Below are 23,634 nucleotides of genomic sequence, written 5' to 3' on the forward strand. Positions count from 1 at the left end.
TTTGGGGGTCCTGAGGACAGAGTTTGAGAACCTGTGCTCTAATCTGTCAAGTGTGTACTTAGCATAAGTTGGTAACAAACAGCTAATTATGTAACTGCTTTTGCTGATCTTAGGTGTCCCTAAGATCAGGTATAATTGTTAATACAGAACTAACCTCTGGAAAACTTGCCATGTTGATAACGAACAGACGAGGAGTTTTAAGGGTGACTTGTCCCAAATGACTTAATGGGAATTTACCATCTTTTGTTTTGACATTAATATGATCAAGCGCACCTGTAAATAAAGCGGAAATGGACAAGTAGCAGACATGCCCTCATAAAGCAAACATTTACAGCAGATTTTAGGAAATACAAGTCGCTTTAGATGTGCAAAGCCAGGGGAGTTTTGCATTGTTATACAGATGTGTCCTGTGGCATCAATCACGCCGCCAAACAGCCCCTCGAGGCGCGATATGTCCTGGGCAACTCTGCAGTGCAGGGCGGGCATCTTTCTCGCTCAAAATGAGCAAAATTGGAAGTTACAAAACTACTTTGCTAGATTACACGGAATAAATTTGATGTGCGACATTTCTACATCTGTGTGCGACTGAGTCTGAACCTGTATATGAATTGCTACGATGCAGCAGCCACTGATTTTTCTCAGGCCAAGTTCCGTTTTGCTTCACCTGCGACTTTATATGCGTTTAAAACTAATTCCTGTGTGGATAAAGTCAAAGCCCAATGTCTCTAGTACACTCTGAGTGGTGCTGCACTGCATCTGCTATGCGAATAAGACACAAAACGTAATGAAAAAGATAGTATACAACAACTCTTAGTGCGGCTCGGTCACGCAGGGGATCTCGGGCCATATGTTGTATTGAGGCTAGGTGTATGCATTGAGGACACATCTGTAAACTAGGGGTGAGCGGGTTCGGTTTTACTCGGTTCTTATCGCCACTTTACCGCAAATTCGGCTCGATTTGATTCGCTATCCAAAACACATGTTCGGCGACAGCCAATAAAAAGATCCGAGTAAAACCGAACCCGCTCACCCCTACTGTAAACAGTACTTTCCACCTGCTATGTATCATGAAAAGAGGGGATTTTCTCATTTGTGCCATGGTATGGCATAAACTATAGTATATTATCTAGAAGGACTAGATCACAGTAGAGTTTTGCCTGTAGTTACGAACAGTGCCGTCTGTATGCCCTGACCATGTGTGCGTGGCGTGTACACAGCACACTTCCCCTGTACACACCATAGAACATGCTAAAGGCCACTTAAACTATAACAATTTTGGAACAGTTATTGATGTGGCGATCTTTAGCATGTGATACAGATGTGTCCTCATACATCTAGCCTCAATACGCCACACAGCACCAGCAGACTCTGCTGATTAGTTTGATATGTTACACTTGTATATATGTGTGCGCAGCCGAGTCTGCATATGAACAGAACTTGGAATGAAGAAGCTGCGACCTCTACATTGTAGCACTTTGTATACAGATTCAGAGACTCAGTCGCACACAGCTGTACAAGTGTCACATATCAAACTAATCAGTAGTGTCTGCTGGTGCGTACGCATCGTGTCACATTGGACTGCTGATTTTTTGGCAAAATACGACACAGAGAAGACACCCAGGGCGCTAACAGCGTCCCTCAGGACCTGGCGTGCTGAGAGGGGCTTTTAAACGCGACTGCAGCAATGATGTGTAAGGACAAGTCTGTATAGTGTGTGTCAACATGTCTTAACTGTACGCTTATAAGACACGTGTAAACTCCTCGTGTGAATGAGCCCTAAGAAGGCACTTACTGCAGATACTATAATGACTCAGTCACACCATTGTGTTTTAGTGTAGTTCTATTTGTTACTTACTGAACCCATTGGGTGTGTTCTCTACTGAATTCAAGATACATTTTGAGGAAAATTGCACCCTGCAGGTCTGGTTATCCTAAAATGCTTTCTCTGATAAGAGAGAAAATGGCCATGGACGCATTTGCACAAACTTATTATTAAAGTGAACAGCAACTTTGAATCTCATGGCATTGATATCCAGTCTACAATATATGTTATGACATGTGCTAATATAGAGTGCTGCAAGTAGGACCCTGCCCCCCCTGGAAAAGTGAATGATTCCCCCCCCCCCCCCTTAAATAAAAAATAAATAAATAAATCACTTTTCTAGTATTTATTGAGGCAAAGTTACTGACTTTGTCACCGAAATCGATATTTTCCACCAACAGTTGAAAGATTTGTATCCCTTTATCATACTGTACTGAAGATTGTTCTTAATCGGCTTAAGCTTGCTGTAACTACGATCACAGGATGCCTCTGTGACGGGTAACGTCAGGAAAATCCTCAGACGATTCCACTCTGGATATGCAAATCCAGTTAGGTAGCTGACTATACTAAGTTCCATTGCATGACCTCGGAAACATTCAATTTTAGAAACTTTGAGATCTGTAGTATTCTTAAGCCCCAAATTAGCGGCACGTTTCTGTAGGTGACTTATTGGGTAACATTTTAAAGATTTACCAAATGATAAGGATGCAATACTTTCATATTGTTCCTTTATTCCCACAGTCAGAAATAGATTGGTGAACTTTTCTCTAATCACAGACAGAGTTTAAGAATTGCCAGCAGGTTACTTCCCTTATGCTTGGGTGTATGGGGTAGCGACATTATCTGAAATTTGGGGATGGCTGGCATTATATGCAAATGAAAAGTAGCAAATGAAGTAAAAAATAGTAAAGTTGAGGAAAAAGTAGTAAAACTGGGGAAAAAAATTTGCAGCACAGGAATCGCGCCTTAGGCGCAAAAGGAGGAAGCCACGTTTGTACACAATTTTGTCCCCAATACTCAAGCAATCTGGGTGTGTGGGGATAAAAATGTTGCGAATCAATTTGCACTGAAAATAATTAAACATTTTTTCCTAAACCACAGGTCAGTATGGTAGGCAACACCTGCCCGCCCGAAACACAAGCCCTTATACCGGAAGCCCCAGACAGGTAGGCAATAACGGTAACCCGCATGCTGGATTTCTGAAAATCTGTTGAACAGACTACCCTCGATGAGTACTGTAACTAGAGACCCTTGAATCCAGCTTTCTGTCAGTCATGGGCATGGTGGATAAAGGAATCTGCAGTGGCTGCACGGATTAGAGACTATCACACACCTGTGACTGTAGTACACAGTATTTCCCACCACGCTAAGGGAGGAGGAGCTCAGCTGACTATTAGGAAGCCACAGGGCCTTAACTAGAGAGTTTGGTTATGTATTAAGCTATTATGTATTAGAAGAAGAAAGAACTAAGGGCCTCATTCAGAGGCGGTCGGAGGATGCAAGCGGTCGCTCAGAAACTGGGCGGCCGCTTGCATCCTGACCGCCCGCCTCTGTAGCGGTCGTTAGGCTGTGGGTTAACACCCACAGCTCTAACGACTGCTCCGGTGATGGTCGCGATGGTCAGCGACCATCACGGCTTACGACGAGACCCTAGGATAGAGTCTCCCTTGTCGTAAGCCCCGGAGAGCTTCTGGCTCTGTCTGAGCCGGAAGCTCTCCACTGACATCACTAGTGATGTCAGTGGGGCCTCCCCCAAACGGTAGGCGTTCCCATGGGAACGCCTCAGTTTGGGCTGCCACCCCCCCGGCCCGCCTTCCAAACGGGGCGAGCTGTCAATCAACATCGATAGCTCGCCCCCTTTGGATCGAGACCCGCTACGACCGGCGCTGTTGGTCGTAGCGGGTCTCACGCATGCGCACGCATGCTCTGTAGGGGGCCATCGACCCGGTCCGAGCGCATCGGCGCTAACGACCGGGTCTGAATGACCCCCTAAGTACTGTACTGGCCAGCTCAGGCTGTAATTTCAACAATTGGAACCAAATGGGCAAAACATAGTAGTAACGGCCTGGATAGCTTGCAAATCAAGTTGGCGACTCCTCAACCAGCGCCCCTGGCAGGTGCCATCTTGGCCAACTTCTAGTTATGGCCCTGTTGATATATCTAATTTTTTTTTCAAATAATGACAGAAATCGAATTTGCACATAAAACAAAACTCTGTAAGCACATTAGAAGCAACCTAAATTTGTATACATTTTGCTTATAGATTTTTGTAATTAAATCATATGAATAAGAGATTTACTGACCTGGAGATGTTCTGATGGTTAGATTTTTGTTAAAGTCTTCTTTAAGGTTGTCAAGAACATTTTTCATATCTTGCTCAACATCTTTCAGGTTGATAATGTCTTCAACTAAAGCAGCATTTATATTTACACGGGCTTTAGCCTGTCCTTTTATTTTGCCTAGGTACAAAATAATAATGTATTAAAATCAGCCACATAACATGTACAATACATATATATATGGCCTGGCACGCTTCTTCCAGTAAACAAAATGCTGCGGTGCCTGCTACTAATGTATCCATATACCCCCAGGAGCGGCACTCAGCGGACTGAATAAATGATAACTGCACACAGATTACTGCAACGTTTCGGGCCTTATTTTCCCTTCGTCAGGCTACAAACCCCCCCGGGAGACTTTGGGTCAGGCTTAGGCACTTAGAGGGGGTTAGGGTTAGGCACTTGCGGGGAGGTTAGGGTTAGGCACCCCTAAGGGAGGGTTAGGGGAGAAAATAGGGTTAGTTATACTTATCTTATTAGCGATCGGGATCTTCACCTCTGCCGGGCTTCGAACCGCCGGCGGTAATACACACACACACACACACACACACACACACACACACACACGTTACTATTTTTCATTGCAACTCTTAGAAGCCAGCATTGGTGGCAAATTGGTACAATATACATACATCACTTTCATTACGCTCAGTATTTGCAATGACAAATTTACAACAATGATCACTGATCAGTGGTGCAGATCTTTATATGCTGAGGACACAAATAGTTCCATGATAATGTGAACACAGAGCTCAGACTCTGAGCCCGATTTACTACGGATCGCTATTGCAATCGCAGCTGTGATTACGCATTGCAGTTCAGCTGCGAAAATATGCTAATGTTTGCAACCGCTCGGCCAGCATAGAGAGGCCCATTACCGCTTTCTCACATCCGTAAGAACTCGCAGTCCTGCGTATACATCGGACCCTCACGCACAATTTGCAGCAGCCCTGACCGGTCTCAGAAATTGCACGCAGTGAGTACTGAAGCTGCGTATGCCGTCGCAGTGGCTAATTTATGCACGCCCAGGAAACGGTGTTCAAATAGACTGGCACACCTGTGTTTCTCCGACCACTCCCCCGTCAACACCTCCAAACGATGACGTCACGTCACTCTGCGATGGCTTTCTATCTGTGTGCGCGATTGCAGTGCGATTGCAATGCTAACCTGCGCAAGTGCACCGCGTTGCATACAAGTACGCACCATCGGCCAATCTGCGTACGCTGCTGCGATCCATAATGAATCAGGCCCTCTATTTAAAACTAGTTAAAGATTGTTGATAACAAGACAGTAAGTTTGGTGATATAAATGACTGTTGTGAGATGGTTTTAACACCAATATGTCAATAGCTAGGGAGCAAAGAATGTATGCCCTGCCAATTACATCAATTGTTCTGGAAAAAAGGTGCTTATATTTAAGAGCAGTAGTAAAATGGTGGACAACATAGGACGGACTGGGGTAATTTCCAGATAGGGAACTCAGGGTTAATTAACAGCCACACTACTCCCACAGGAATGTAAAGTTTGTCAAATAACCTTTATTTTTTGCTGGATTAGTTATTTTCTGACATCTGCATGCATTTTGTGGAAAATTATTTTCCTATTCTGTTTGCTGCAGCATTGGTTTCCTACATATATTAAAAAATTTAGTGTCAAACTTTTGTCTAATTGTCTAAAAAATACCCCAATTTCTTGTCATGCCAAGGTACAATGTCAGTTGGTGCTCATATAAGCCCTTTAAATTGCCCATGAAACAGGTGTTCTGAAAACTACCTGACAGATGTCTGTAATTTACCCCTATCCTATGGGTTATTTTCCAGACAATTTTATTTTTCTCTTGGATCTACTGTGGGATAACACAGGGCCTTATTCAGACCCGGTCGCAAGCGCTGAGCGTTCGCAACCAGGTTGATGTTTGGCCACTGGGCATGCGCACGTCGGAGCCGGCTCCGACGTGCGCATGCGCGAGACCCGGCTAGCGACGGGCGCTCCATCGCTACAGGTCTTGCACCAAAGGGGGCGAGCTGTCGATGGTGATTGACAGCTCACCCCGTTTGGGAGGCGGGCAGGGGGGGTGGCCGGCCCAACGGAGGAATTCCCGACAGAACGCTTGCCGTTTGGGGGCGGCCCCACTGACATCAGCAATGATGTCAGTGGGGAGCTTCCTGCTCGATCAGAGCAGGAAGCTCCCTGGGACTAGCGCTTGCCGAGACCCAACCTTAGGGTCTCATCGCAAGCCCCAATGGTCGCAATGGTCCTGACCATCGTGACAATCAACCTGGTAGCTCGCTAGAGCTGTGGGTGAGCTTAGCTAGCGACCATGAGGCCGCACTTCACACCACAAGCGGCCGCCCTCATTCAGAGCGACCGCTTGTATCTAGCGATCGACTCTGAATGAGGGCCACAGTCTGTAGATTTCTCAGAATAATAACCCCAGTCCATATTCTGTAAAAATGTGGGGATTTAACATAGTATATGACCTACACTAACTGCAAATGTACTTTCTGCATCCTCCATTTTTATATAGACACCTTAGACTCGTAATACTGCCAATATTTTTGTGCATGTTTTTTGTTATTTTAGAGGCCATACATAGGTCAGTAACAGTATAACAACATGTATAATAAACATAAATGCAAACATTACAAGTAAACTAATGAAGAGGTAAGTAAAATAATGAGGTTCTCCGAATAAACTACAAAATTAGTCTAGAGAACTAGGCAGAACCCCTGGGACAAGTATAAAGAGGGATGATAAACAGGTATATTAGGGATGTGTGGAGAAGCCCTTTGAATCGGGCACTTGAGTAAGCTCCTGGAGTTTTTTGTCTAGCATTTGTTTTTGTTTTGTTTTTTAAAAGGTAAGGGAATGGGTAAGGGCCTCTTAATGTTGTGATAATCAAAGGCTAAAAATAAATTAAGGAACCCCCACATATGTGAATTAATTTTGGTCCAATGAGTCAAAAAAAAAAGAACCAGATAATAGTGAATCAGGTTTGGTGTATAATTCCTGTTTTGTGGGAATGTTTCTTGAAATATTGCTTATTCTAAAAGTAACATCTGTTAAATTTATTTCTGCTTAACAAAACCAGTATACAGTGCCCAAAAGTTGTTCCATACTACAGCAATGCAGTGCAAACAATTACCAGTATTCACAAGCTGTATATTTTTTGAAATGTTTTAAATAAGAAAAATAAATAGAAAGAGGACAAAACAAACACATCATATGTACCTTTGCTACTTTTCGTGGCAAATTGTCTGCTCTGCAGATTCATGCGATGGTCTTGCTGTTGAACCACTAACAACGCGTTCCACGTGCATCTTGTCGTCGTCGTGGATTTGAGTTGTTGCAGAACAGGCCGGAACTTTCCCAGACATTTTAGTGCCATAGCTGGGTTACCAGATGAAGAATGAAAATGTATTAAAAAAATGTGGGGAAAAGGATCGATTTGGGCATTATTATTGCTAATGAATGTGTGTTACTGCAATACAACACTTTGCTACCTGGCTTCATTAAATATGAGGTGACTGCATATAGGCTTTTAAAACCACTCAGCTATACTTATGCAGGGGGCAGATCGCTCTGTGAGAGCACCAGCATATTACCATAAAATGGCTGAGCATGTCTTCTTCACTGAATATTCTGACACTGTACTTGTTTGCATTTTAAATATTTTGGGGCGATAATTGGTTATTATTGCTTCTCCAAAATGTATTAAAAGGCAGCCTCCAAAGCGTGATAGCCACTTACTAAGCAACAAAAAGGTGATCTTTGTGTCACTAGTCTCCTTACACATAGAGCCACCTGATGATGGTGCTACTGCCTACAATCATATCCCCAGGGCTATTCTTCTGGAAAAAGAGATTCAGGAACTAGGGGTGGAACTATAGAAAAACACACACACATATATATATATATATATATATATATATATATATATATATATATACACACACACACTATATATATATATATATATTTATTATTTAGAAAAGAAGGCACTCAAAGGGAACTTTGAAAGTAAACTTGACTTATGGAAAATACATTTTTTTGGCCCACGACATTAGATCATAGTTAATGAGAGGTTCAGGTACTGAAGATAAATAGCTCTGCATGTCCCTATGACATCTATTCCCTGCACATGCTCACAATGACATCTTGCAGATTTGGAAGATATCCTGCATGCGCCCCGCAGCTGCCTAGGAGTCTTTATGTACCACATCAGCAGATGCAATGTGGCCAGATAGAGATTGTGTGTCGGGTGTTACCGTACCATCTACCTGAGACTAATACCCTGCTGTGCTGAGACATCCTGCATTGCTGCAATAAGTGGCGATGAATGATCTCTCAGTGCAGAGGTAAGTGGCATGATAATACACCCCCCCCCCCCCCCTTAGTATACATGCTAACTTACCAAACTTTGACAATAAGAATAAATGGCAAGAACTGCATCCTACATACAGAAAAATAAGAACTTCAAAGTGCTTTTGGTCACTGCACAAAAACAGATATTTCCAGACAAATCTCCAAAATATAAGAAATTAGAGACAGTTGGTATCTATGACCTTGTATCCTACATCGACTCTATGTACATAGCTTAAGAACTACAAAAGGGACAGCACATTAGTAGCCACTGACCAACACATGAAGGGAGCTCCCCCACGGACTTACACGCTGACTGACAACAGATAGTGACAGTCCCCTTCCCCCATAGAAGCAGCATAGTTCAGCAATAAGGCCCTAATTATCTTACATCTAACAAAGCTGCCCTGATGCCCTCACCTGCTGCCAGTCTCTGCAGGGCTTCATGCGGCCCTACGTCATTCCAGCGCGACACCAGACCCTAACGTCGGACGCCTACTACGTCAGACTCAGAGCACTACCGGCCCTAGTAGTGAAGTAGGATGATCGGGCGTCTGAAGTTAAAAGGACATTTCCGGGTAAGGAGTAATATATAAATCGCGTTATATGCGGCGCATAGCGGAATACGTTTATGAGTAGAGTCACATGTATATATGTGATTGATGGACTCTTTATGCTGAACAGATAGATAACGGGCCATAGACTGGGCAGCAGTGCTGATGAGGCATCTCTGCTGTTCCTTTGGAATCATAGTTGGAGTTTTAATTGTTGTCAGCGTGAAGAGCAGGAATCTACAAAACATAAGTGACCAGTGAGTTTTCAGTTGTTAAACTACAAATCTCAGCATGCCATGTCACCACTGCTATTATAATATTTAGTTAACACCAGCACTGCCCCACATCACAGGTCATGCTTGGGTTGCTGCTAGATCCTAGTTGGAGAAGGGACCTCTCTGACCTCGCAACAACGTGACCGCTGCAGAAGGTCCGGACAGCTCCAGTGTTACCATTCACGTGGGCATAGAGGGGGAATATATTTTTGTAGCAAACCAATGTGCCCGAAGCGTGGCGAGTGAAGCGAGCCTGCGAGGGGACACTTTTGGCCCTCCATTTGGATCCTTGCCACTCCCCCTTTGGTTGCGGGTCACGTGGGTGTGACGTCAGAGGTCCCTTGCACCACCCAAGTCTAGACCAAACCGTCATGCTTAACCCTAGAGATGAGATGGGCAACTTCTCCACTGGTTCACTTCTCCACACTTTTCACTGCTTGATAATTAGACCCCTCACAGTGAATAGTTGCTGTGCACATGCGCACGACGCGTATTCACTCCGCGGTGATCGGTCACAGCAACTTTTCCCACCCGTGTGACACTGTGGCTCGAGGGCGGAGAAGGTTCAGGACACGCTATTTTAGCGGGGTGCAGGCAGGGCGCGTTGCCCCGCTAAAACAAGCTAGCAGAAACACTAGCCATAGACTGTGACATATCTCTCAGTGTATAAAGGTGCATACACACGGGACGATTTTTTTTAACGATTATCGTTCAGTTTCTGAGGTAAAATGATGAATGAAAACTACAAATGAACGCTCCCGTTTGTAGTTTTCGTTCATCATCTGAACTTCCTGTCCAACCTGACGATATTGTCAGGTTGAACATGTTCGGAGATGAGGGAGGGAGCCCGGCACTGACCGAAATCGTTATTGATTTTGTTCAGTGTTTGTGCTCAGTGTTGTTAACAATACTGAGCACACCCCTGTCGGGGACACACAGGACGATTTTCGTTCGGGGAGAAATTCATCCCGTGTGTACGCACCTTAACAGGTGTCCGGTTGCCAGATAAAATGTCTGTCGGTCTGACACACATTTTATCTATCAGCGTTTGCCCAGCATAACACAGATCATTCTAACTTTGGTTTTATCCACTGTTAGTCTCTTACAGGTTCCAATGTGTCCATAGGGAGTATATTTACTAAAGTGCGGGTTTTTAGAAGTGGAGATGTTGCCCATAGCAATTAATCAGATTCTACTTAACATTTTTCTAGCACCTTCTAGAAGAGAATGGCTACAATCTGATTGGTTGCTATGGGCAACCTCTCCACTTCTTAAAACCCGCATCTTAGTAAATATACCCCTAGATGTATAAAAGAACGAAAAATCATATTGCCTCTGCCTATGTGTATGCAAAAAATGTTGGTGTTCCAAATGTTTTGGGTGGTTTGCCCTGTTCCCCTATGGAGGGGTATTGGGACGGTGGTTGCAAGGATAAAAAGCAACAACACATTGTTATGATATGGTAGAACTGTGATTGTTTGTTAACATTGTATTCAACTATTCAAAAAATGCTTTTTTGTTCAAATTAAACAAAAATCCTCCCATGTATACGCATGGAAAATGTACTGCAAGACCAAGCAGGTCTAAAAATAGTTTTGCTGGACATTTGGGCAGTGATAGTGGTACGTACAGTATGTAATAAAGAGAGCTTTCTAGTAATTGACATGTAATACAGAGGGCGTCCTGTTGCCTGCAATATAATATAGTCCCAAATAATACAGGGAGCATGTCACACCTTGTACCACCTGACCCTTTCCTTCTCATAAATGCTTGTGTCTCTCTGTACTGATGCACACACCATATCATGCAGGATTTATAGAGGGAAGATCTCCAAATGCTGGATTTTGGGATGAAACCAAGAGAAAAAAAACATAGGCCATCAACAGACATTATTCTCCTGTCATTGTTTTACCATACATTACATTGCAGTCAGAAAGTGCCGCTTATGCACTTAGGACCTGATTCAGAGTATTACGCAAACCCGATGGTTTGTGTACTACTCCGATGTTAGAAGATCAGCGCAGGCTCTGTAATGCACATGTGCCGGCCTTCTACTGCGAGATCGTTTGGGGACGGGGCGAGCCTCCGCACGTCCCCTCCGTTTTCAGGGAATGTCGAGGCCAGATTCTTTGTTTTCCAACGCTGGCTTCGGCTACGGAGCTTCGATGGCCAATCGGAGTAATCTCATGGATACTCAGGTAGCCGATGGTCTGGTAGATTATCTGATGCTGCCATCTTAGGTCACAGCACTGAGATTTGCGATACTGTCAGGAGGCGTAATATTTACACCAGATGCCTTCTGCTGCATTAACATATGGCACAGCCGTATCGCCGCGTCTGTATAATACCTTATAGCTCTGAATCAGCCCCAAAGAGTAGTATGTAATAAACACAAAATTACACTAACAATATATTTATTTTTATAAATCAATTTACATTCCTCTACACATTCACACACTAACCTGAAGGCTACTAGGTAATCATCTTGGCTACGCCACCTCTTCATCGACCCGCTATTTGCAGCCTTGTGCTCCCCATAGTGATCAGCTGCATCTCCCCTCCAACTACTTTACCAGAGGGGAACATTTTGAAGTTGAAAAGTTGGGTCCTTTATAGTTTCTCTCTTTTGTTGTATCGCTTCTCCAGTTCTCTATTCTCTCCCAGCTTTCCCTCTGCTTTATCAACTGCTCTGTTTTCTCTCTCCTCTCCGTGGCGTGTTCTCTGTTGTTGTATTTTATTTTATTCCTTCTGTAATCCCTCTGCTGCCTTTCTTCTATACAGTAGCATGCATGTGTCAGGTTTTATAACCACAGCACGTACAGTAGCATGCGTGTGTCAGGTTTTATAACCACAGCACGTACAGTAGCATGCGTGTGTCAGGTTTTATAACCACAGCACGTACAGTAGCATGCGTGTGTCAGGTTTATAACCACAGCACGTACAGTAGCATGCGTGTGTCAGGTTTTATAACCACAGCACGTACAGTAGCATGCGTGTGTCAGGTTTTATAACCACAGCACGTACAGTAGCATGCGTGTGTCAGGTTTTATAACCACAGCACGTACAGTAGCATGCGTGTGTCAGGTTTTATAACCACAGCACGTACAGTAGCATGCGTGTGTCAGGTTTTATAACCACAGCACGTACAGTAGCATGCGTGTGTCAGGTTTTATAACCACAGCACGTACAGTAGCATGCGTGTGTCAGGTTTTATAACCACAGCACGTACAGTAGCATGCGTGTGTGGGGTTTTATAACCGCAGCACGTACAGTAGCATGCATGTGTGGGGTTTTATAACCGCAGCACGTACAGTAGCATGCATGTGTGGGGTTTTATAACCGCAGCACGTACAGTAGCATGCATGTTTGGGGTTTTATAACCGCAGCACATACAGTAGCATGCATGTTTGGGGTTTTATAACCACAGCAGGTACAGTAACACGCGTGTGTGGGGATTTATAACAAAACTGTCATTTGATAAATTTAGACTGCAGCAGAGTGTGAAAACCATTGGTTGGCTAATACGATGTACCATGCACCGGATGTAAATATCTATGTGCTTTACATAATCCTTGTACAGGTAATCACTATCTGTATTCCAGAGTACATCTTTGTATCAGAATTATTGCTATGAAATGGCTCGTGCTGCCCACAGAGTGCCGCGTATGCCTGCACGGAATTAACTGCCTATTCCAACCGGTATACAGAGCTGGCTGCATCTATGCGGTACCGCCCATTTACATCCTCATCAGCCGTCATCACGATCAGCAAAGATTTGCTCCAGTCTTATTCTTGGTGCAGAAAATACAATGTGCACTTATCTTTGAATTGTCCCCATTTCTGTCTACACACCCACAGCAAACGCATGCTAAGTGCAAGCGCCTGGCTGCTACCCAGTTACACCCACTTAGCTGCAAGTGAAGTTCCAGCTGACTTTGGGCCTGATTCTCTACGGATCACTATTGCGATCGCAGCTGCAATTACGCAAGCAGGTATGCTGCAAAAATATGCTAATGACTGCAATCGTAAAGCTAGTATAGAGACGCTCACTACCGCTTTCGTACATCCGTAATACCTTGTAATGCTGCGTTTTCATCGGGAACATCGGGTAACATCGGCCCCTCACGCACCGTTACAGTAGGTCTGACCTTATTCAGTAATTGCTAACCTCAGCGCACGCAGTGAGTACACAAGCTGCGTATGCCGTCACAGTGGCTAATTTATGCACGCCCAAGTAACGGCGTTCAAGCGGACAGGCACACTTGCGTTTCTCCGACCACTCCCCTGTCATCACCCCCAAACACGGACCTGACGTCACTCACTCTGCGATGGATTTGTATCAGCATTGCGATTGCTCTGTGATTACCTACGCAAACTCACGCTCGCGCACTGCGGTGCATTCGCTGTACGCACCATCGACCGATCTGCGTATGCGGTTACAATTGCGATCCATGATGAATCAGGCCATTTGTGCGACACTAGCCCTGCAGATCCACAGAGGCGCATATGCTCGTCTTTGACGCATGCGCAGTGTGCATAATTACAGAAGCAGCCACTTTGCGTGTGAGACAGATTCAGGCCCCACTGTGTCAGTGTCCTGATGATACCTCATTCAGATATTTCCTGACACTTTACAAGCACAGTGCAGTCATTGGTGTTTCTAAAAGAACTTCTGCAGTGAATCTTTAATGATTTAAGTTGGAAGCTCATTCTTGGTCTCCCTGACCATTCCTTGGCTGTGATTCCTACTTCACTGTCTCACAGGGATCATTTGCAGCCTAACAGCGAGATTCATGGAAAGACACTGATACATAACAGAGCTGCAAGAGGAAAGATTACATATAATTTAATTGTGGCTGATTATGCAGTGTTCCAACTTGATGTGCACATGTTAGACAAGGCCACTTGTGTCGGTATCTGCTAATTTACCCAATAGAGCATGTCCCTAAATCCGACTCATTTATGTGTGGTCATAAACTGGCCACACTCGCAGGTTCCCTAGTAATTTGGCCACTCGGAGCACATGTTGTCCAGATATACTGTATAAAGTTGACCACCCACGTTCATGAGCAAAAATAAAATGTGATCCGGATTACATGGATCATTTAGTTAGCAGATGATGACACACTGGCAGATATATTGGCCGATTAGTTGATCGGCCAATATATTGAGTGCCCATCGGCCAGTGTGTACCAGTGATATGTCTGAACGGCGGCGTTTACAGACATATCGCAACAGCTGTGCTGCACAGCCAGTGGCAGATATCTCTGCAGATATAATTTGGGGCATCATGCTGTGTGTACGGGCAGAGACCGCAGGGAGGCGGGTGGGTGAAACAAACCCCGGCCACCGAGACCCGCAGCCAAGTGACAGCAGATGGTTGTTCAGTGTGTATGAACAACCATCATCTGCTGATATATCTGTTAGATGTGTACCCTGTTTAGGGCCGTATTCAATTTGGAGTGAAAAGCTGTTCTCTTTTTAGCCAATGACGTCATTTTCGCCGGTTCCACTTATCCCCGTATTCAATTTGTCCGACCTTTCGCCGGTGCAAAAAGTCAATGCATCAGACCTGGCGAAAAAGCTATGAATAGGTGACGAGATAAAGTGCAGAATTGGGGTTTTGTGGTGCAGACTTCCAAAAACCACCCTGCACCCCTTTTACAGGCCCCCAAAGGTAATCTGTGTAAAAAAACATTTAAAAGTACCTTAGGACACCCCAAAAAAGTACTTTTCATTTTGGGGCCAAAAAAATCCAAAGTTTGGGGACAAATTTCTAACCTAGCGAAATAGACTCTGGGGGGGTCCCCAAGTATGCCCCAGATGTTTTTTTTTTATTGCAGGTAGTTGCGGAAGGTGGATTTTTCACAGTTTTTTAAAACTTCATATTAGCAGCTTTAAAATATGCTTACACCCATTTTCATGTACCCCAAATTTGATGTAACTACTTATTTTGCAAAAAAAACCTTCCTAAATGCTATTCTTCACCACCTTCTGAAAAACGCAAAACAGCACATATTGAGACCGTTTAAAGACCCCACATACCTTTAGCAGGGCTATTCGGGGGTACCCATAGTGAACCCCCATGTCAGAGCATCTTTTGGGGGGTGTCAGACTGATTTCCCCAAAAATGACAGGTCCCGTTTTCGCCGATTTGGAATTGAAAACGGGGATAAGCGGGGACGCGCGCGATAAGTTTTCGATGGCAAAACCTTCGATGACGGCGAAAAGTTGCTCCAAATTGAATATGCACTTTTGTCAATATATCACTCGATCTGCAGATATGCCTTTTAGGTGTGTACCCAACTTCAGGCATACACAAAAATAGAGCTTGTTTTTTGTTTTGTATTTGTTCATAAATGTAGCATGTGCTATTCCTTCTTTTTTTCTTTTTCTCCATTTGTATCAGATGATATTTATGCACTTACTATATCTTCATGCTTTATTTATTGTTTTACATCAGTACAGAGTAGTATGTTCTCATGATTAACAGCACTTTTAACTGAGAGACCTATTTCTGTTTTTGAAGCCAGTGTTGGAAGCTGTTGTGTGCGTATAGCATCTGCAGAGTATCACATTGGACACACATAGATCAGAACATCTGGCGGCCGATACCATGCTTCTGGATTTGGTGGGGGAACGATAAATCAGGCAGTCGTACAACAGATCATGCAGTATGTTTGGAACGCCCAGTATATCGTGTCGTCGCCTCTGCCATCACTGGGTCTAGTATGTACCCAGCACTAGGCTGAGCTATAACCCAGCATTGGGAAAAATGGCAGAACTGCTCCACATCGTAATATCAGTGCATTGCTGTATGTATAAGTATATTAGCGAGATACTAAATCTTTTTTTCGTTTTGGGGGGATATTCCATATATCAGAGGGAGGTAATGTCCTGCACTCAGCTGCACGTCCCATAAAGGTCCATTTTATTTCTATACATTTTTATATACGGTGCATAAAATAACAATGAGCTAAACAATTCTTCAGAGCTGATTTTATTTTCAGTTTCTTCCTAAATGTAACCAAAATTGCTCCAAATAATAGAACATTTACTAAGACAGGCTATTTAACAAGAAAGTCATTTTTGGTTTAACCAACGAATTGTATAGATGTGTAAATTGGTCTAACCACAAAGGGGTAACATGCTTATGGATCTTAATAACATGAATTTACTTGATTTAGAGCTAAAGACGAATCGATGGGGGAAGAATTCAAAACATTGCCTCTGGAGAATGCGTCGATCCTGTCCGAGGGCTCCTTGCAGGATGGGCATCGGTTATGGATCGGCAATTTGGATCCTAAGATTACTGAGTGAGTGATGACTTTCATAAGCAGGTCTTCACTTGAAATACAATATATACCCTGTTTGAAGAATTTGGAATATTATTCAAGAGGTTCCCAAACTCCGCCATTACAGTCCAGGTTTTAAGGTTATCCATGCTTGAGTCCATATGATTATAATGGATATCATTTAAAACGTGGACTATAATTGCGGAGTTTGGGAATTTCTGTCTTGGGCAAAGCTATATAAACTTAATTAGATCTATTATTATTTCTTTAATGCCAAATAAATTGTCTGCTCTTTTCTTTTAAACAATGCATTCCACCTTCATACAATGAAGGCAGCTAATTGTGTGGGCTCAACCACCATATACGAGAATCCAGCGCATATGTTATTTCATATACATGTCTTATTAGCTGCATTCTTATGGGGCGTACACACTGTACGATAAAAATGAACGATACCGCTATCGCTCAGATCATTCAATTTTTGGTGCCTTCCAACCCTGAAACGACCAGCGATGCGCGGGCACGTATAAATAACGATATCATCCATCGGCCATGCATGCAGGCCAACCTGGTCGATATCGACCAGGTTACATAAGGCCCGTCGTTGGTGGTGTGCTGGTTGATCGATATCGATCATCCAGCACACCGGGAAGGTGCAGGGAGATCAGTCAGCAATATCGTTATCGATGACTGATCATTCCGTGTGTACGTACCATTAGAAATATAGCTGCAGCCCACAAAATGGCTGCTACCTCTGTGTAGAGTTGGACAGGAAGATCTAAACAGTGTCTCACAACTCCAGTCCTTAGGGAACCCTAACAATGCATGTTTTCCAGGTCTCCTCACAGAATGACAAGTGAATAGAAACAACCTGTGGATATGTTAGAATGTGTCAGGCAGTAATGAATACACCTGTGCTCCAGCAAGGAGATTTGGAAAACATGCACTGCTAGTGTTCACTCTAGGATTGGCAGCAGGCAGGGATCCGGACCTAGAGTTAAAGCACTTTGACGTGCGCATGCGCGGTCGAAAAGGGGGCGTGGTCAAATAAAAGGGGGGGTGTCTTTGACGCGTCTCCTTTTAGTCACTCCTGGGGGCGTGTCCAGCACTTACGGACATGCCGGGCAGCCCCCAAGCCCTGTGGTCACTGGGAATGGATACCAGGCGCATGCTCCCAGCATCCATTCACCGACGGTGGAGACAGAACCCACAGGCTGTCTCAGCGGGGCGCCGCCCTGGAGGGCAGGGTGCTTTCTGCCTTTCAGAAATAGGGCAGGGCGCGGTGCCCCGCTGAAACAGCCTAGCGGGAACGCTACACTGCTAGGGTTCTCTGAGGACTGAGGTTGATAAACACTGATCTGAAGCATTGTGTCTATTTATGTAGTGATAGCTCAATTGGCAAGAGTCAGGAATGGTCCCATGTAGGCCAAGCATTACTATTTCAATTACTATTTAAAATGACTGTCTGTGACTTAACAATAAATATGATATATTTAAGATAATTAGAATTATTCATATTTATGTATAAATTCATTTTTTCAGGTACCATCTGTTAAAACTACTGCAGAAATTTGGGAAAGTAAAGCAATTTGATTTCCTATTCCACAAATCCGGGCCACTAGAAGGGCAGCCCCGGGGGTATTGCTTTGTGAATTTCGAGACAAAGGCGGTAAGTCTATTACTACAATTCCTCTCTCGCCATGCATTGTGCAGCATAGAACATATCCACAGCTAGCCAGAATTATACACACATCCAATAGCCTTACCATGAGCATTTGCTTTCCTTACCATGAGCATTTGGTTTCAAGTATTTGGCATATTGTATGTATCCCTGTGTCTCTTTCTGTATAGTACATGTCTGTAATTTTGTAAAGATTAACGTTATATTTTGTTTCTATTAGGAAGCAGAAAATGCTATTCAGTGTCTCAATGGAAAGCTCGCCCTGTCCAAGAAATTGGTCGTTAGATGGGCACATGCACAAATTAAGGTAACATTACTACATACATTGGCAGCTACTCTTACATGGATATGATGTCTTTGTAGAAGTTTTATAATAGTCTAATTAAGATTGCCCCAAACAGGCCTTGTATGTCATACATTACTGGCACCTGAATTGTTACATTCTGCTGTATGTAGTTAGTTTAAGCTTTGTTCAGTTGAATATTACAGCCTAGGTCTAAGGGTGAGCAGAGTCTACTACAGATGGAATAAGCATTTCATCATTACAGGACTCACTGATTGGTTAAGGACAGTAGTTTCACTAAGGTTTGGGAAGTAGCATCATACCTTACCTATCCGGTGATTTTATTACAATGTCATTATACATCAGTGGTTCCCAAACTTTTTTGAATCACGGCGCCCTAGAGTATCAGCATTGTTTTCACGGCACCCCTAAGCCAAACGTTTGTTGTTGAGAAATTCAGAAAAAAATGTAGTGAAGTAAATTGTGCTTACCTGTCATCCTTAGTCTCAGTTATGTAGTAGGTGACAGGATTGCGCTTCTGTCTGTCCACATATTTACATTACATTGATCATAAATAATTGAATTTGGTGCTGACCAACCTGAGGCACCCCAGCAAGTGTCCTGAGGCACCCCAGGGTGCTGTGGTGCACAGTTTGGGAACCACTGTTATAGAGAAATAAAGAAAATTGTTTCCTGAAAAGCAAAATAATTTCTTCTTTTAATACATTCTTTATTTATCGAAAGGCGTGTGTGTGTGTATATATATATATATATATATATCAAAGCAAGCAATACATTGCAGGGAAACATACGCCAGAGGATATGAAATGTATATACAAAGTAAAAATAGCAGATAACAATTTACTAAGAGGTGTAAGATATCAATAGTATATCAGGAGTTGTTACAGAGTCTTGGTACACAAGGAAAACACACTTTTATGAGAGAGAAAATAAATAAAATATATTAATAAAAATAGAAGATAATTAGAAAGGAAGAAAAGGGGAAGGGATGGGGGGTGCCAATCCCATACGTGAGTAAAGTCCCTGTCATGAGAAAAAGGCGCCAGGATAAATAAAGAAGAGAGCCTCAGCTGGTATGGAGGCAGGAAGGTCTTAGACAGATCACGGTAGAGAAGAGGGGGAAGGGGGATCTTTAAAGTCTATTGAACTAAACCATGTGGCTGTGAAGCTGTGATATTTATCTGCAGCAGTGAGGTATATATTGTCCATTGCCATATAAAAGTAGAGTCTAGCACACCATTCCGCAGCTGACGTGGGGGGGAAGGGGTGTGTGAGCAGTATGGCCCTAACAGCATTATTCATAGGCTTCAGGAGGGATTTCTTACAGGAAGACACAGGCATTACAGAGTATGAAAACAACCAAGATGCCCGGCCCACCAAATGAACTTTTGTGTCTTACCTCCACCTTACTTTTCCAAAAGAAATAGCTAAATATTTATATTTAATTAAGAATAATATCTGCTGCCTCTGCCTTCCCTTTTACTGTAAATCTGTGCCACTTTCATTACAGGGAAATAATATTTGTAGTAAAACGCTGAGTAAGATATATCCGTATATGTGTTCCTTAGAATGTGAAAGATGAGTGACCAAATCTTAGATGAACATAATATGTATGTATCAGGGGGAGTAATAATAAGCTGGTGTGGCTGCTATGGGTTCCCTAGGCATCCCATGTCACTGGAACAGGGTCTGGTGAGATTCAGACAGCTGGTGTGGCTGCTATGGGTTCCCTAGGCATCCCATGTCACTGGAACAGGGTCTGGTGAGATTCAGACAGCTGGTGTGGCTGCTATGGGTTCCCTAGGCATCCCATGTCACTGGAACTGGTGAGGTTTGGACCCACATAAATCACTTTGCAGATTTATTTTAGCCTTGGGAAGTATGCACTGTTACATGATGTTTTCCTGAACACAAAATCCTTATGGTTTCTCTAATTTCTGTGTGTAACGTAAAGCAAAGTTCAATAAGATCCATTTTTTTTTTTTCAGAGATATGATAATTATAAAAGTGAAAAGGTTTTACCGATAAGTCTGGAACCATCTTCAAGCACAGAACCAACACAATCCACACTAAGGTCAGTTAAATGTGGACATTTTTATTGGGTTTTTTTGTGATAGAAGAGATTCACATAATTAATATGTCAGGTATACATATGTACATTTCTGTGCAAAATACCTGTATAATCACTCTGTTGTGAGATCATAAGGTAACTATCCCCCTTTAGATCTTGTGTTGATCAGTGACTTGCAGTTCTTTAGAAAGGTTGTTATAGGGGCGGATCTACACTGTACTGTACTGCTGTACTGGCACCTCTCCTTTCTTGTCCCAACTCCTCCCCATCACAGGGTTTTTTTTAGTGGCCACAATGATTACAATTTATATAGGTTTATGTATTCACTATGTGTGAATATACAGTTTTAGCACCAGCAGCCATGTCCCTGCTCTCTCCCAGAACCCCCTCCCTCTGTCCGAGGGCAGCAGAAGCCACCCTCTCCTCTGTGCGGAGGTAGAAGCAGCCATCTCCCTGCTCCCCTCCCTCCTCTGTGTCCGGGGGCAGCAGCAGCGGGGTAGGACAGAGGCTGTAACATCTCCCTGCACAGTGTCAGTAGCGCATAGACAGCACCATTGTGCAGGGATGACCGTCTCCGATCAGTCTTGTGCGGGGAGCTGACTGTGATCTCCCCTCCCTGGTGATAGCCTGTCACTGACACACACCCCGGACAGGAATGCACTTACACAGCTCCGATCACAGCACAGGCTGAATGAGGGTAAGGGGAGGGCACACAGCCTGCTCAGTGCATGATGCGGAGGAGAGAGATGATCAATGTCGGACTGCTCCCCCCTGGATGGAATGTTATGTAGCTAATTGGTAGGCTGCTACTGTACCTCAGAGTGCCAATAGTCGGGGTGTGCATGGGCACTTGGCAGCAGCTTGATTCTTAGTTATCATTAATTTCAGAATTACATACAATAGCAAATGTAAATTTATATACTTATAGAATTGTCATGGCCGAATGCTTTAGCACTCATTTATAATAATACACAGATTTGTCCTCATACACTTAGCCTCAATAACGGCCGCTGCATAATAGCACTTTGTATACAGATTCAGGCTCATTCACACTTAAATGTACACATGTCACACATCAAATTGATCATTCTAGCAAAGTAGTTTAGTTGCTACCAGTTGTTTTATGTGTGCGAATAAGACTCATGTTTCGAACGATAAAGACTCTTGATGCAGCGTAGTCATCTGGAACTTGGCGCAACTGAAGCAACTAAAGCCACAATTTGAGGACACATCTGTATATTTATTCCATCTATCCATCCATCCATCCACAGCTCTCATTAATCCAGAGACAGATGCCCAGGTGTCCTCCTCAAAAAACTTAGTGCATACTTACTCCCTCTGTTTTTCAGCACTCGGGGGTCTTGAAAATAATATAGGGACATCCCTGATTAAAGCTTATATAAACTGGATGGATCGCTGCTGGTGTGATATAGCATGGCAGGTGGGGTGACATTATCATGCACCTGTAAGGAAAGAAAAAAATCAAACAAATGCAAGCTTAAACATTTCATGACTACATGTTTTGTCTCCTTCAAGACCAAGCTATATTTAACATGAAATAATTTTCTTTATCTTACATTAATTTATCTTTTTTTGTTATTTTGGGACTGATAGAGCTTCATATTAGTAGAGCAGAAGGATAAAAAAAAACAACTTTATTTTATGGGTATTATTAAGTGAATAATATCTTAGCTTGATTCTTCCTATAGTAACATTTACGCAACTAGTGATGCCTGAAACATTTACCAAAACAAAATTTCCCTGTCTTATACAGAGTCTGACATTGTTATAGGATCCAGGACAAATGGTTTAACTGTTTCTGTTTTATATCAAATATTTCTGTTTTGTATCCTAATACCTTGCTTCCTCTACACATGGGTGTACATGTGTCCAAGATTCTTTCGAGTGGGAGCTGAACCAGGACAAATATCTGGAAGTCTGGTAACTGTTTGGAAGTTACGGGTGACCATCATTCTGTACATTTGTGCGTGAGCGTGTGATATTTTGTTTTTTCATTGGAGGGACCCTTTAGACAAAGGCATGGGTCTAATGGTTCTTTTCTGCACACGGAGGCTACTAGTGTTATCTGGATTCCAAGTATTGCACTGGCTACACTATAGGTTAATATCATTCCAATTTGGGGCTCCCCAGTGCTGCAAAATGATTTCCTACAGCTATCCAATTCAATATGACCTTACTGGATTACCAAAGGACAAGGCCGCCTTCACTATCTGCCTATTATGTAAGCTGCCTCAGAGTCGTATGCAGACCACACCGGCTGAGATGCACTGTGGCCAATTTATTACATGGTTTAAATAATAAAGAGAAAATGCCGACGTGCTTATAAAAAAAAGTAGTATAATTTATACAAGTTTACTTTCCTTAAAGTTAAAATATATTAATATTCCACACACTATATCTATCTATACATAGTAAAAAATAAAGTCGCTGGTAGGCATCTGTCTATTTGTTCGGGTAATTTCGAGAACTACTGGACAGATTTTGATAGTTTTCACTGTTCTATAAAGCATTTGTCGAGGAACGTTTAGGTGTATGAACCATTCATCTGTGACAAAAGTGAGCCGAGCAGTGGAGATTTTAGTGAAGCAAGTCAATTAAAAAAATGGACGTCCGAGGGCTTTCTTTGCTTACGCTGCCTAAACTGTTAAAGATATATCACAATGATGGACTATGTTTTATATCATGTAGAGATTGATATGTATTATGTGGTTTCTCCAGAAAAAATCATGTAGTCCCTGTTCACTAATACAAAATTTCAGCTTTTCCCTTTTTTTACTGGTCCTATTTCATTTATGTGAAATACGTTTCTTTAATATCAAACTAGTCCAATTCCCGGTAGAAGTCTGCTTTGGCACGGCAATAAATAAAGTACAGGGACAGGCACTTAACGTGGTTGGTGTTGACCTAGGTGGAG

At 43.1% G+C, this 23,634-nt stretch overlaps 2 protein-coding genes across 8 annotated transcripts in view; one reads left to right on the forward strand and one right to left on the reverse strand.

Moving 5' to 3' along the window:
- MRRF (mitochondrial ribosome recycling factor) overlaps positions 1-9,634 on the reverse strand; it is a 25,183-nt gene extending 15,549 nt beyond the window's left edge. The window contains exons 1-4 of one of the 5 annotated variants that reach the window (XM_088467181.1): positions 9,477-9,634; positions 7,389-7,547; positions 4,126-4,281; positions 155-273 (exon numbers count right to left, since the gene is read on the reverse strand). In XM_088467181.1, coding sequence (XP_088323307.1) covers positions 155-273; positions 4,126-4,281; positions 7,389-7,547; positions 9,477-9,528 — 486 coding nt within the window. In that variant the 5' untranslated portion in view covers positions 9,529-9,634. Of the gene's footprint in view, positions 1-154; positions 274-4,125; positions 4,282-7,388; positions 7,548-8,795; positions 8,884-8,910; positions 9,045-9,476 lie in introns of those variants that run through there. The other 4 variants (XM_088467185.1, XM_088467194.1, XM_088467179.1 and 1 more) reach the window with 4 other exon arrangements.
- The window catches only part of RBM18 (RNA binding motif protein 18), a 20,463-nt gene continuing 5,797 nt past the window's right edge, over positions 8,969-23,634 (forward strand). Inside the window, exons 1-5 of one of the 3 annotated variants that reach the window (XM_088467208.1) lie at positions 8,969-9,097; positions 16,536-16,664; positions 18,186-18,312; positions 18,545-18,631; positions 20,617-20,702. In XM_088467208.1, coding sequence (XP_088323334.1) covers positions 16,552-16,664; positions 18,186-18,312; positions 18,545-18,631; positions 20,617-20,702 — 413 coding nt within the window. In that variant the 5' untranslated portion in view covers positions 8,969-9,097; positions 16,536-16,551. Of the gene's footprint in view, positions 9,098-9,125; positions 9,331-16,059; positions 16,078-16,535; positions 16,665-18,185; positions 18,313-18,544; positions 18,632-20,616; positions 20,703-23,634 lie in introns of those variants that run through there. The other 2 variants (XM_088467201.1, XM_088467218.1) reach the window with 2 other exon arrangements.

The sequence above is a fragment of the Taudactylus pleione genome, unplaced genomic scaffold, assembly GCF_031769625.1.
Source record: "Taudactylus pleione unplaced genomic scaffold, aTauple2 ptg000009l, whole genome shotgun sequence".
Classification (NCBI taxonomy): Eukaryota; Metazoa; Chordata; class Amphibia; order Anura; family Myobatrachidae; genus Taudactylus; species Taudactylus pleione.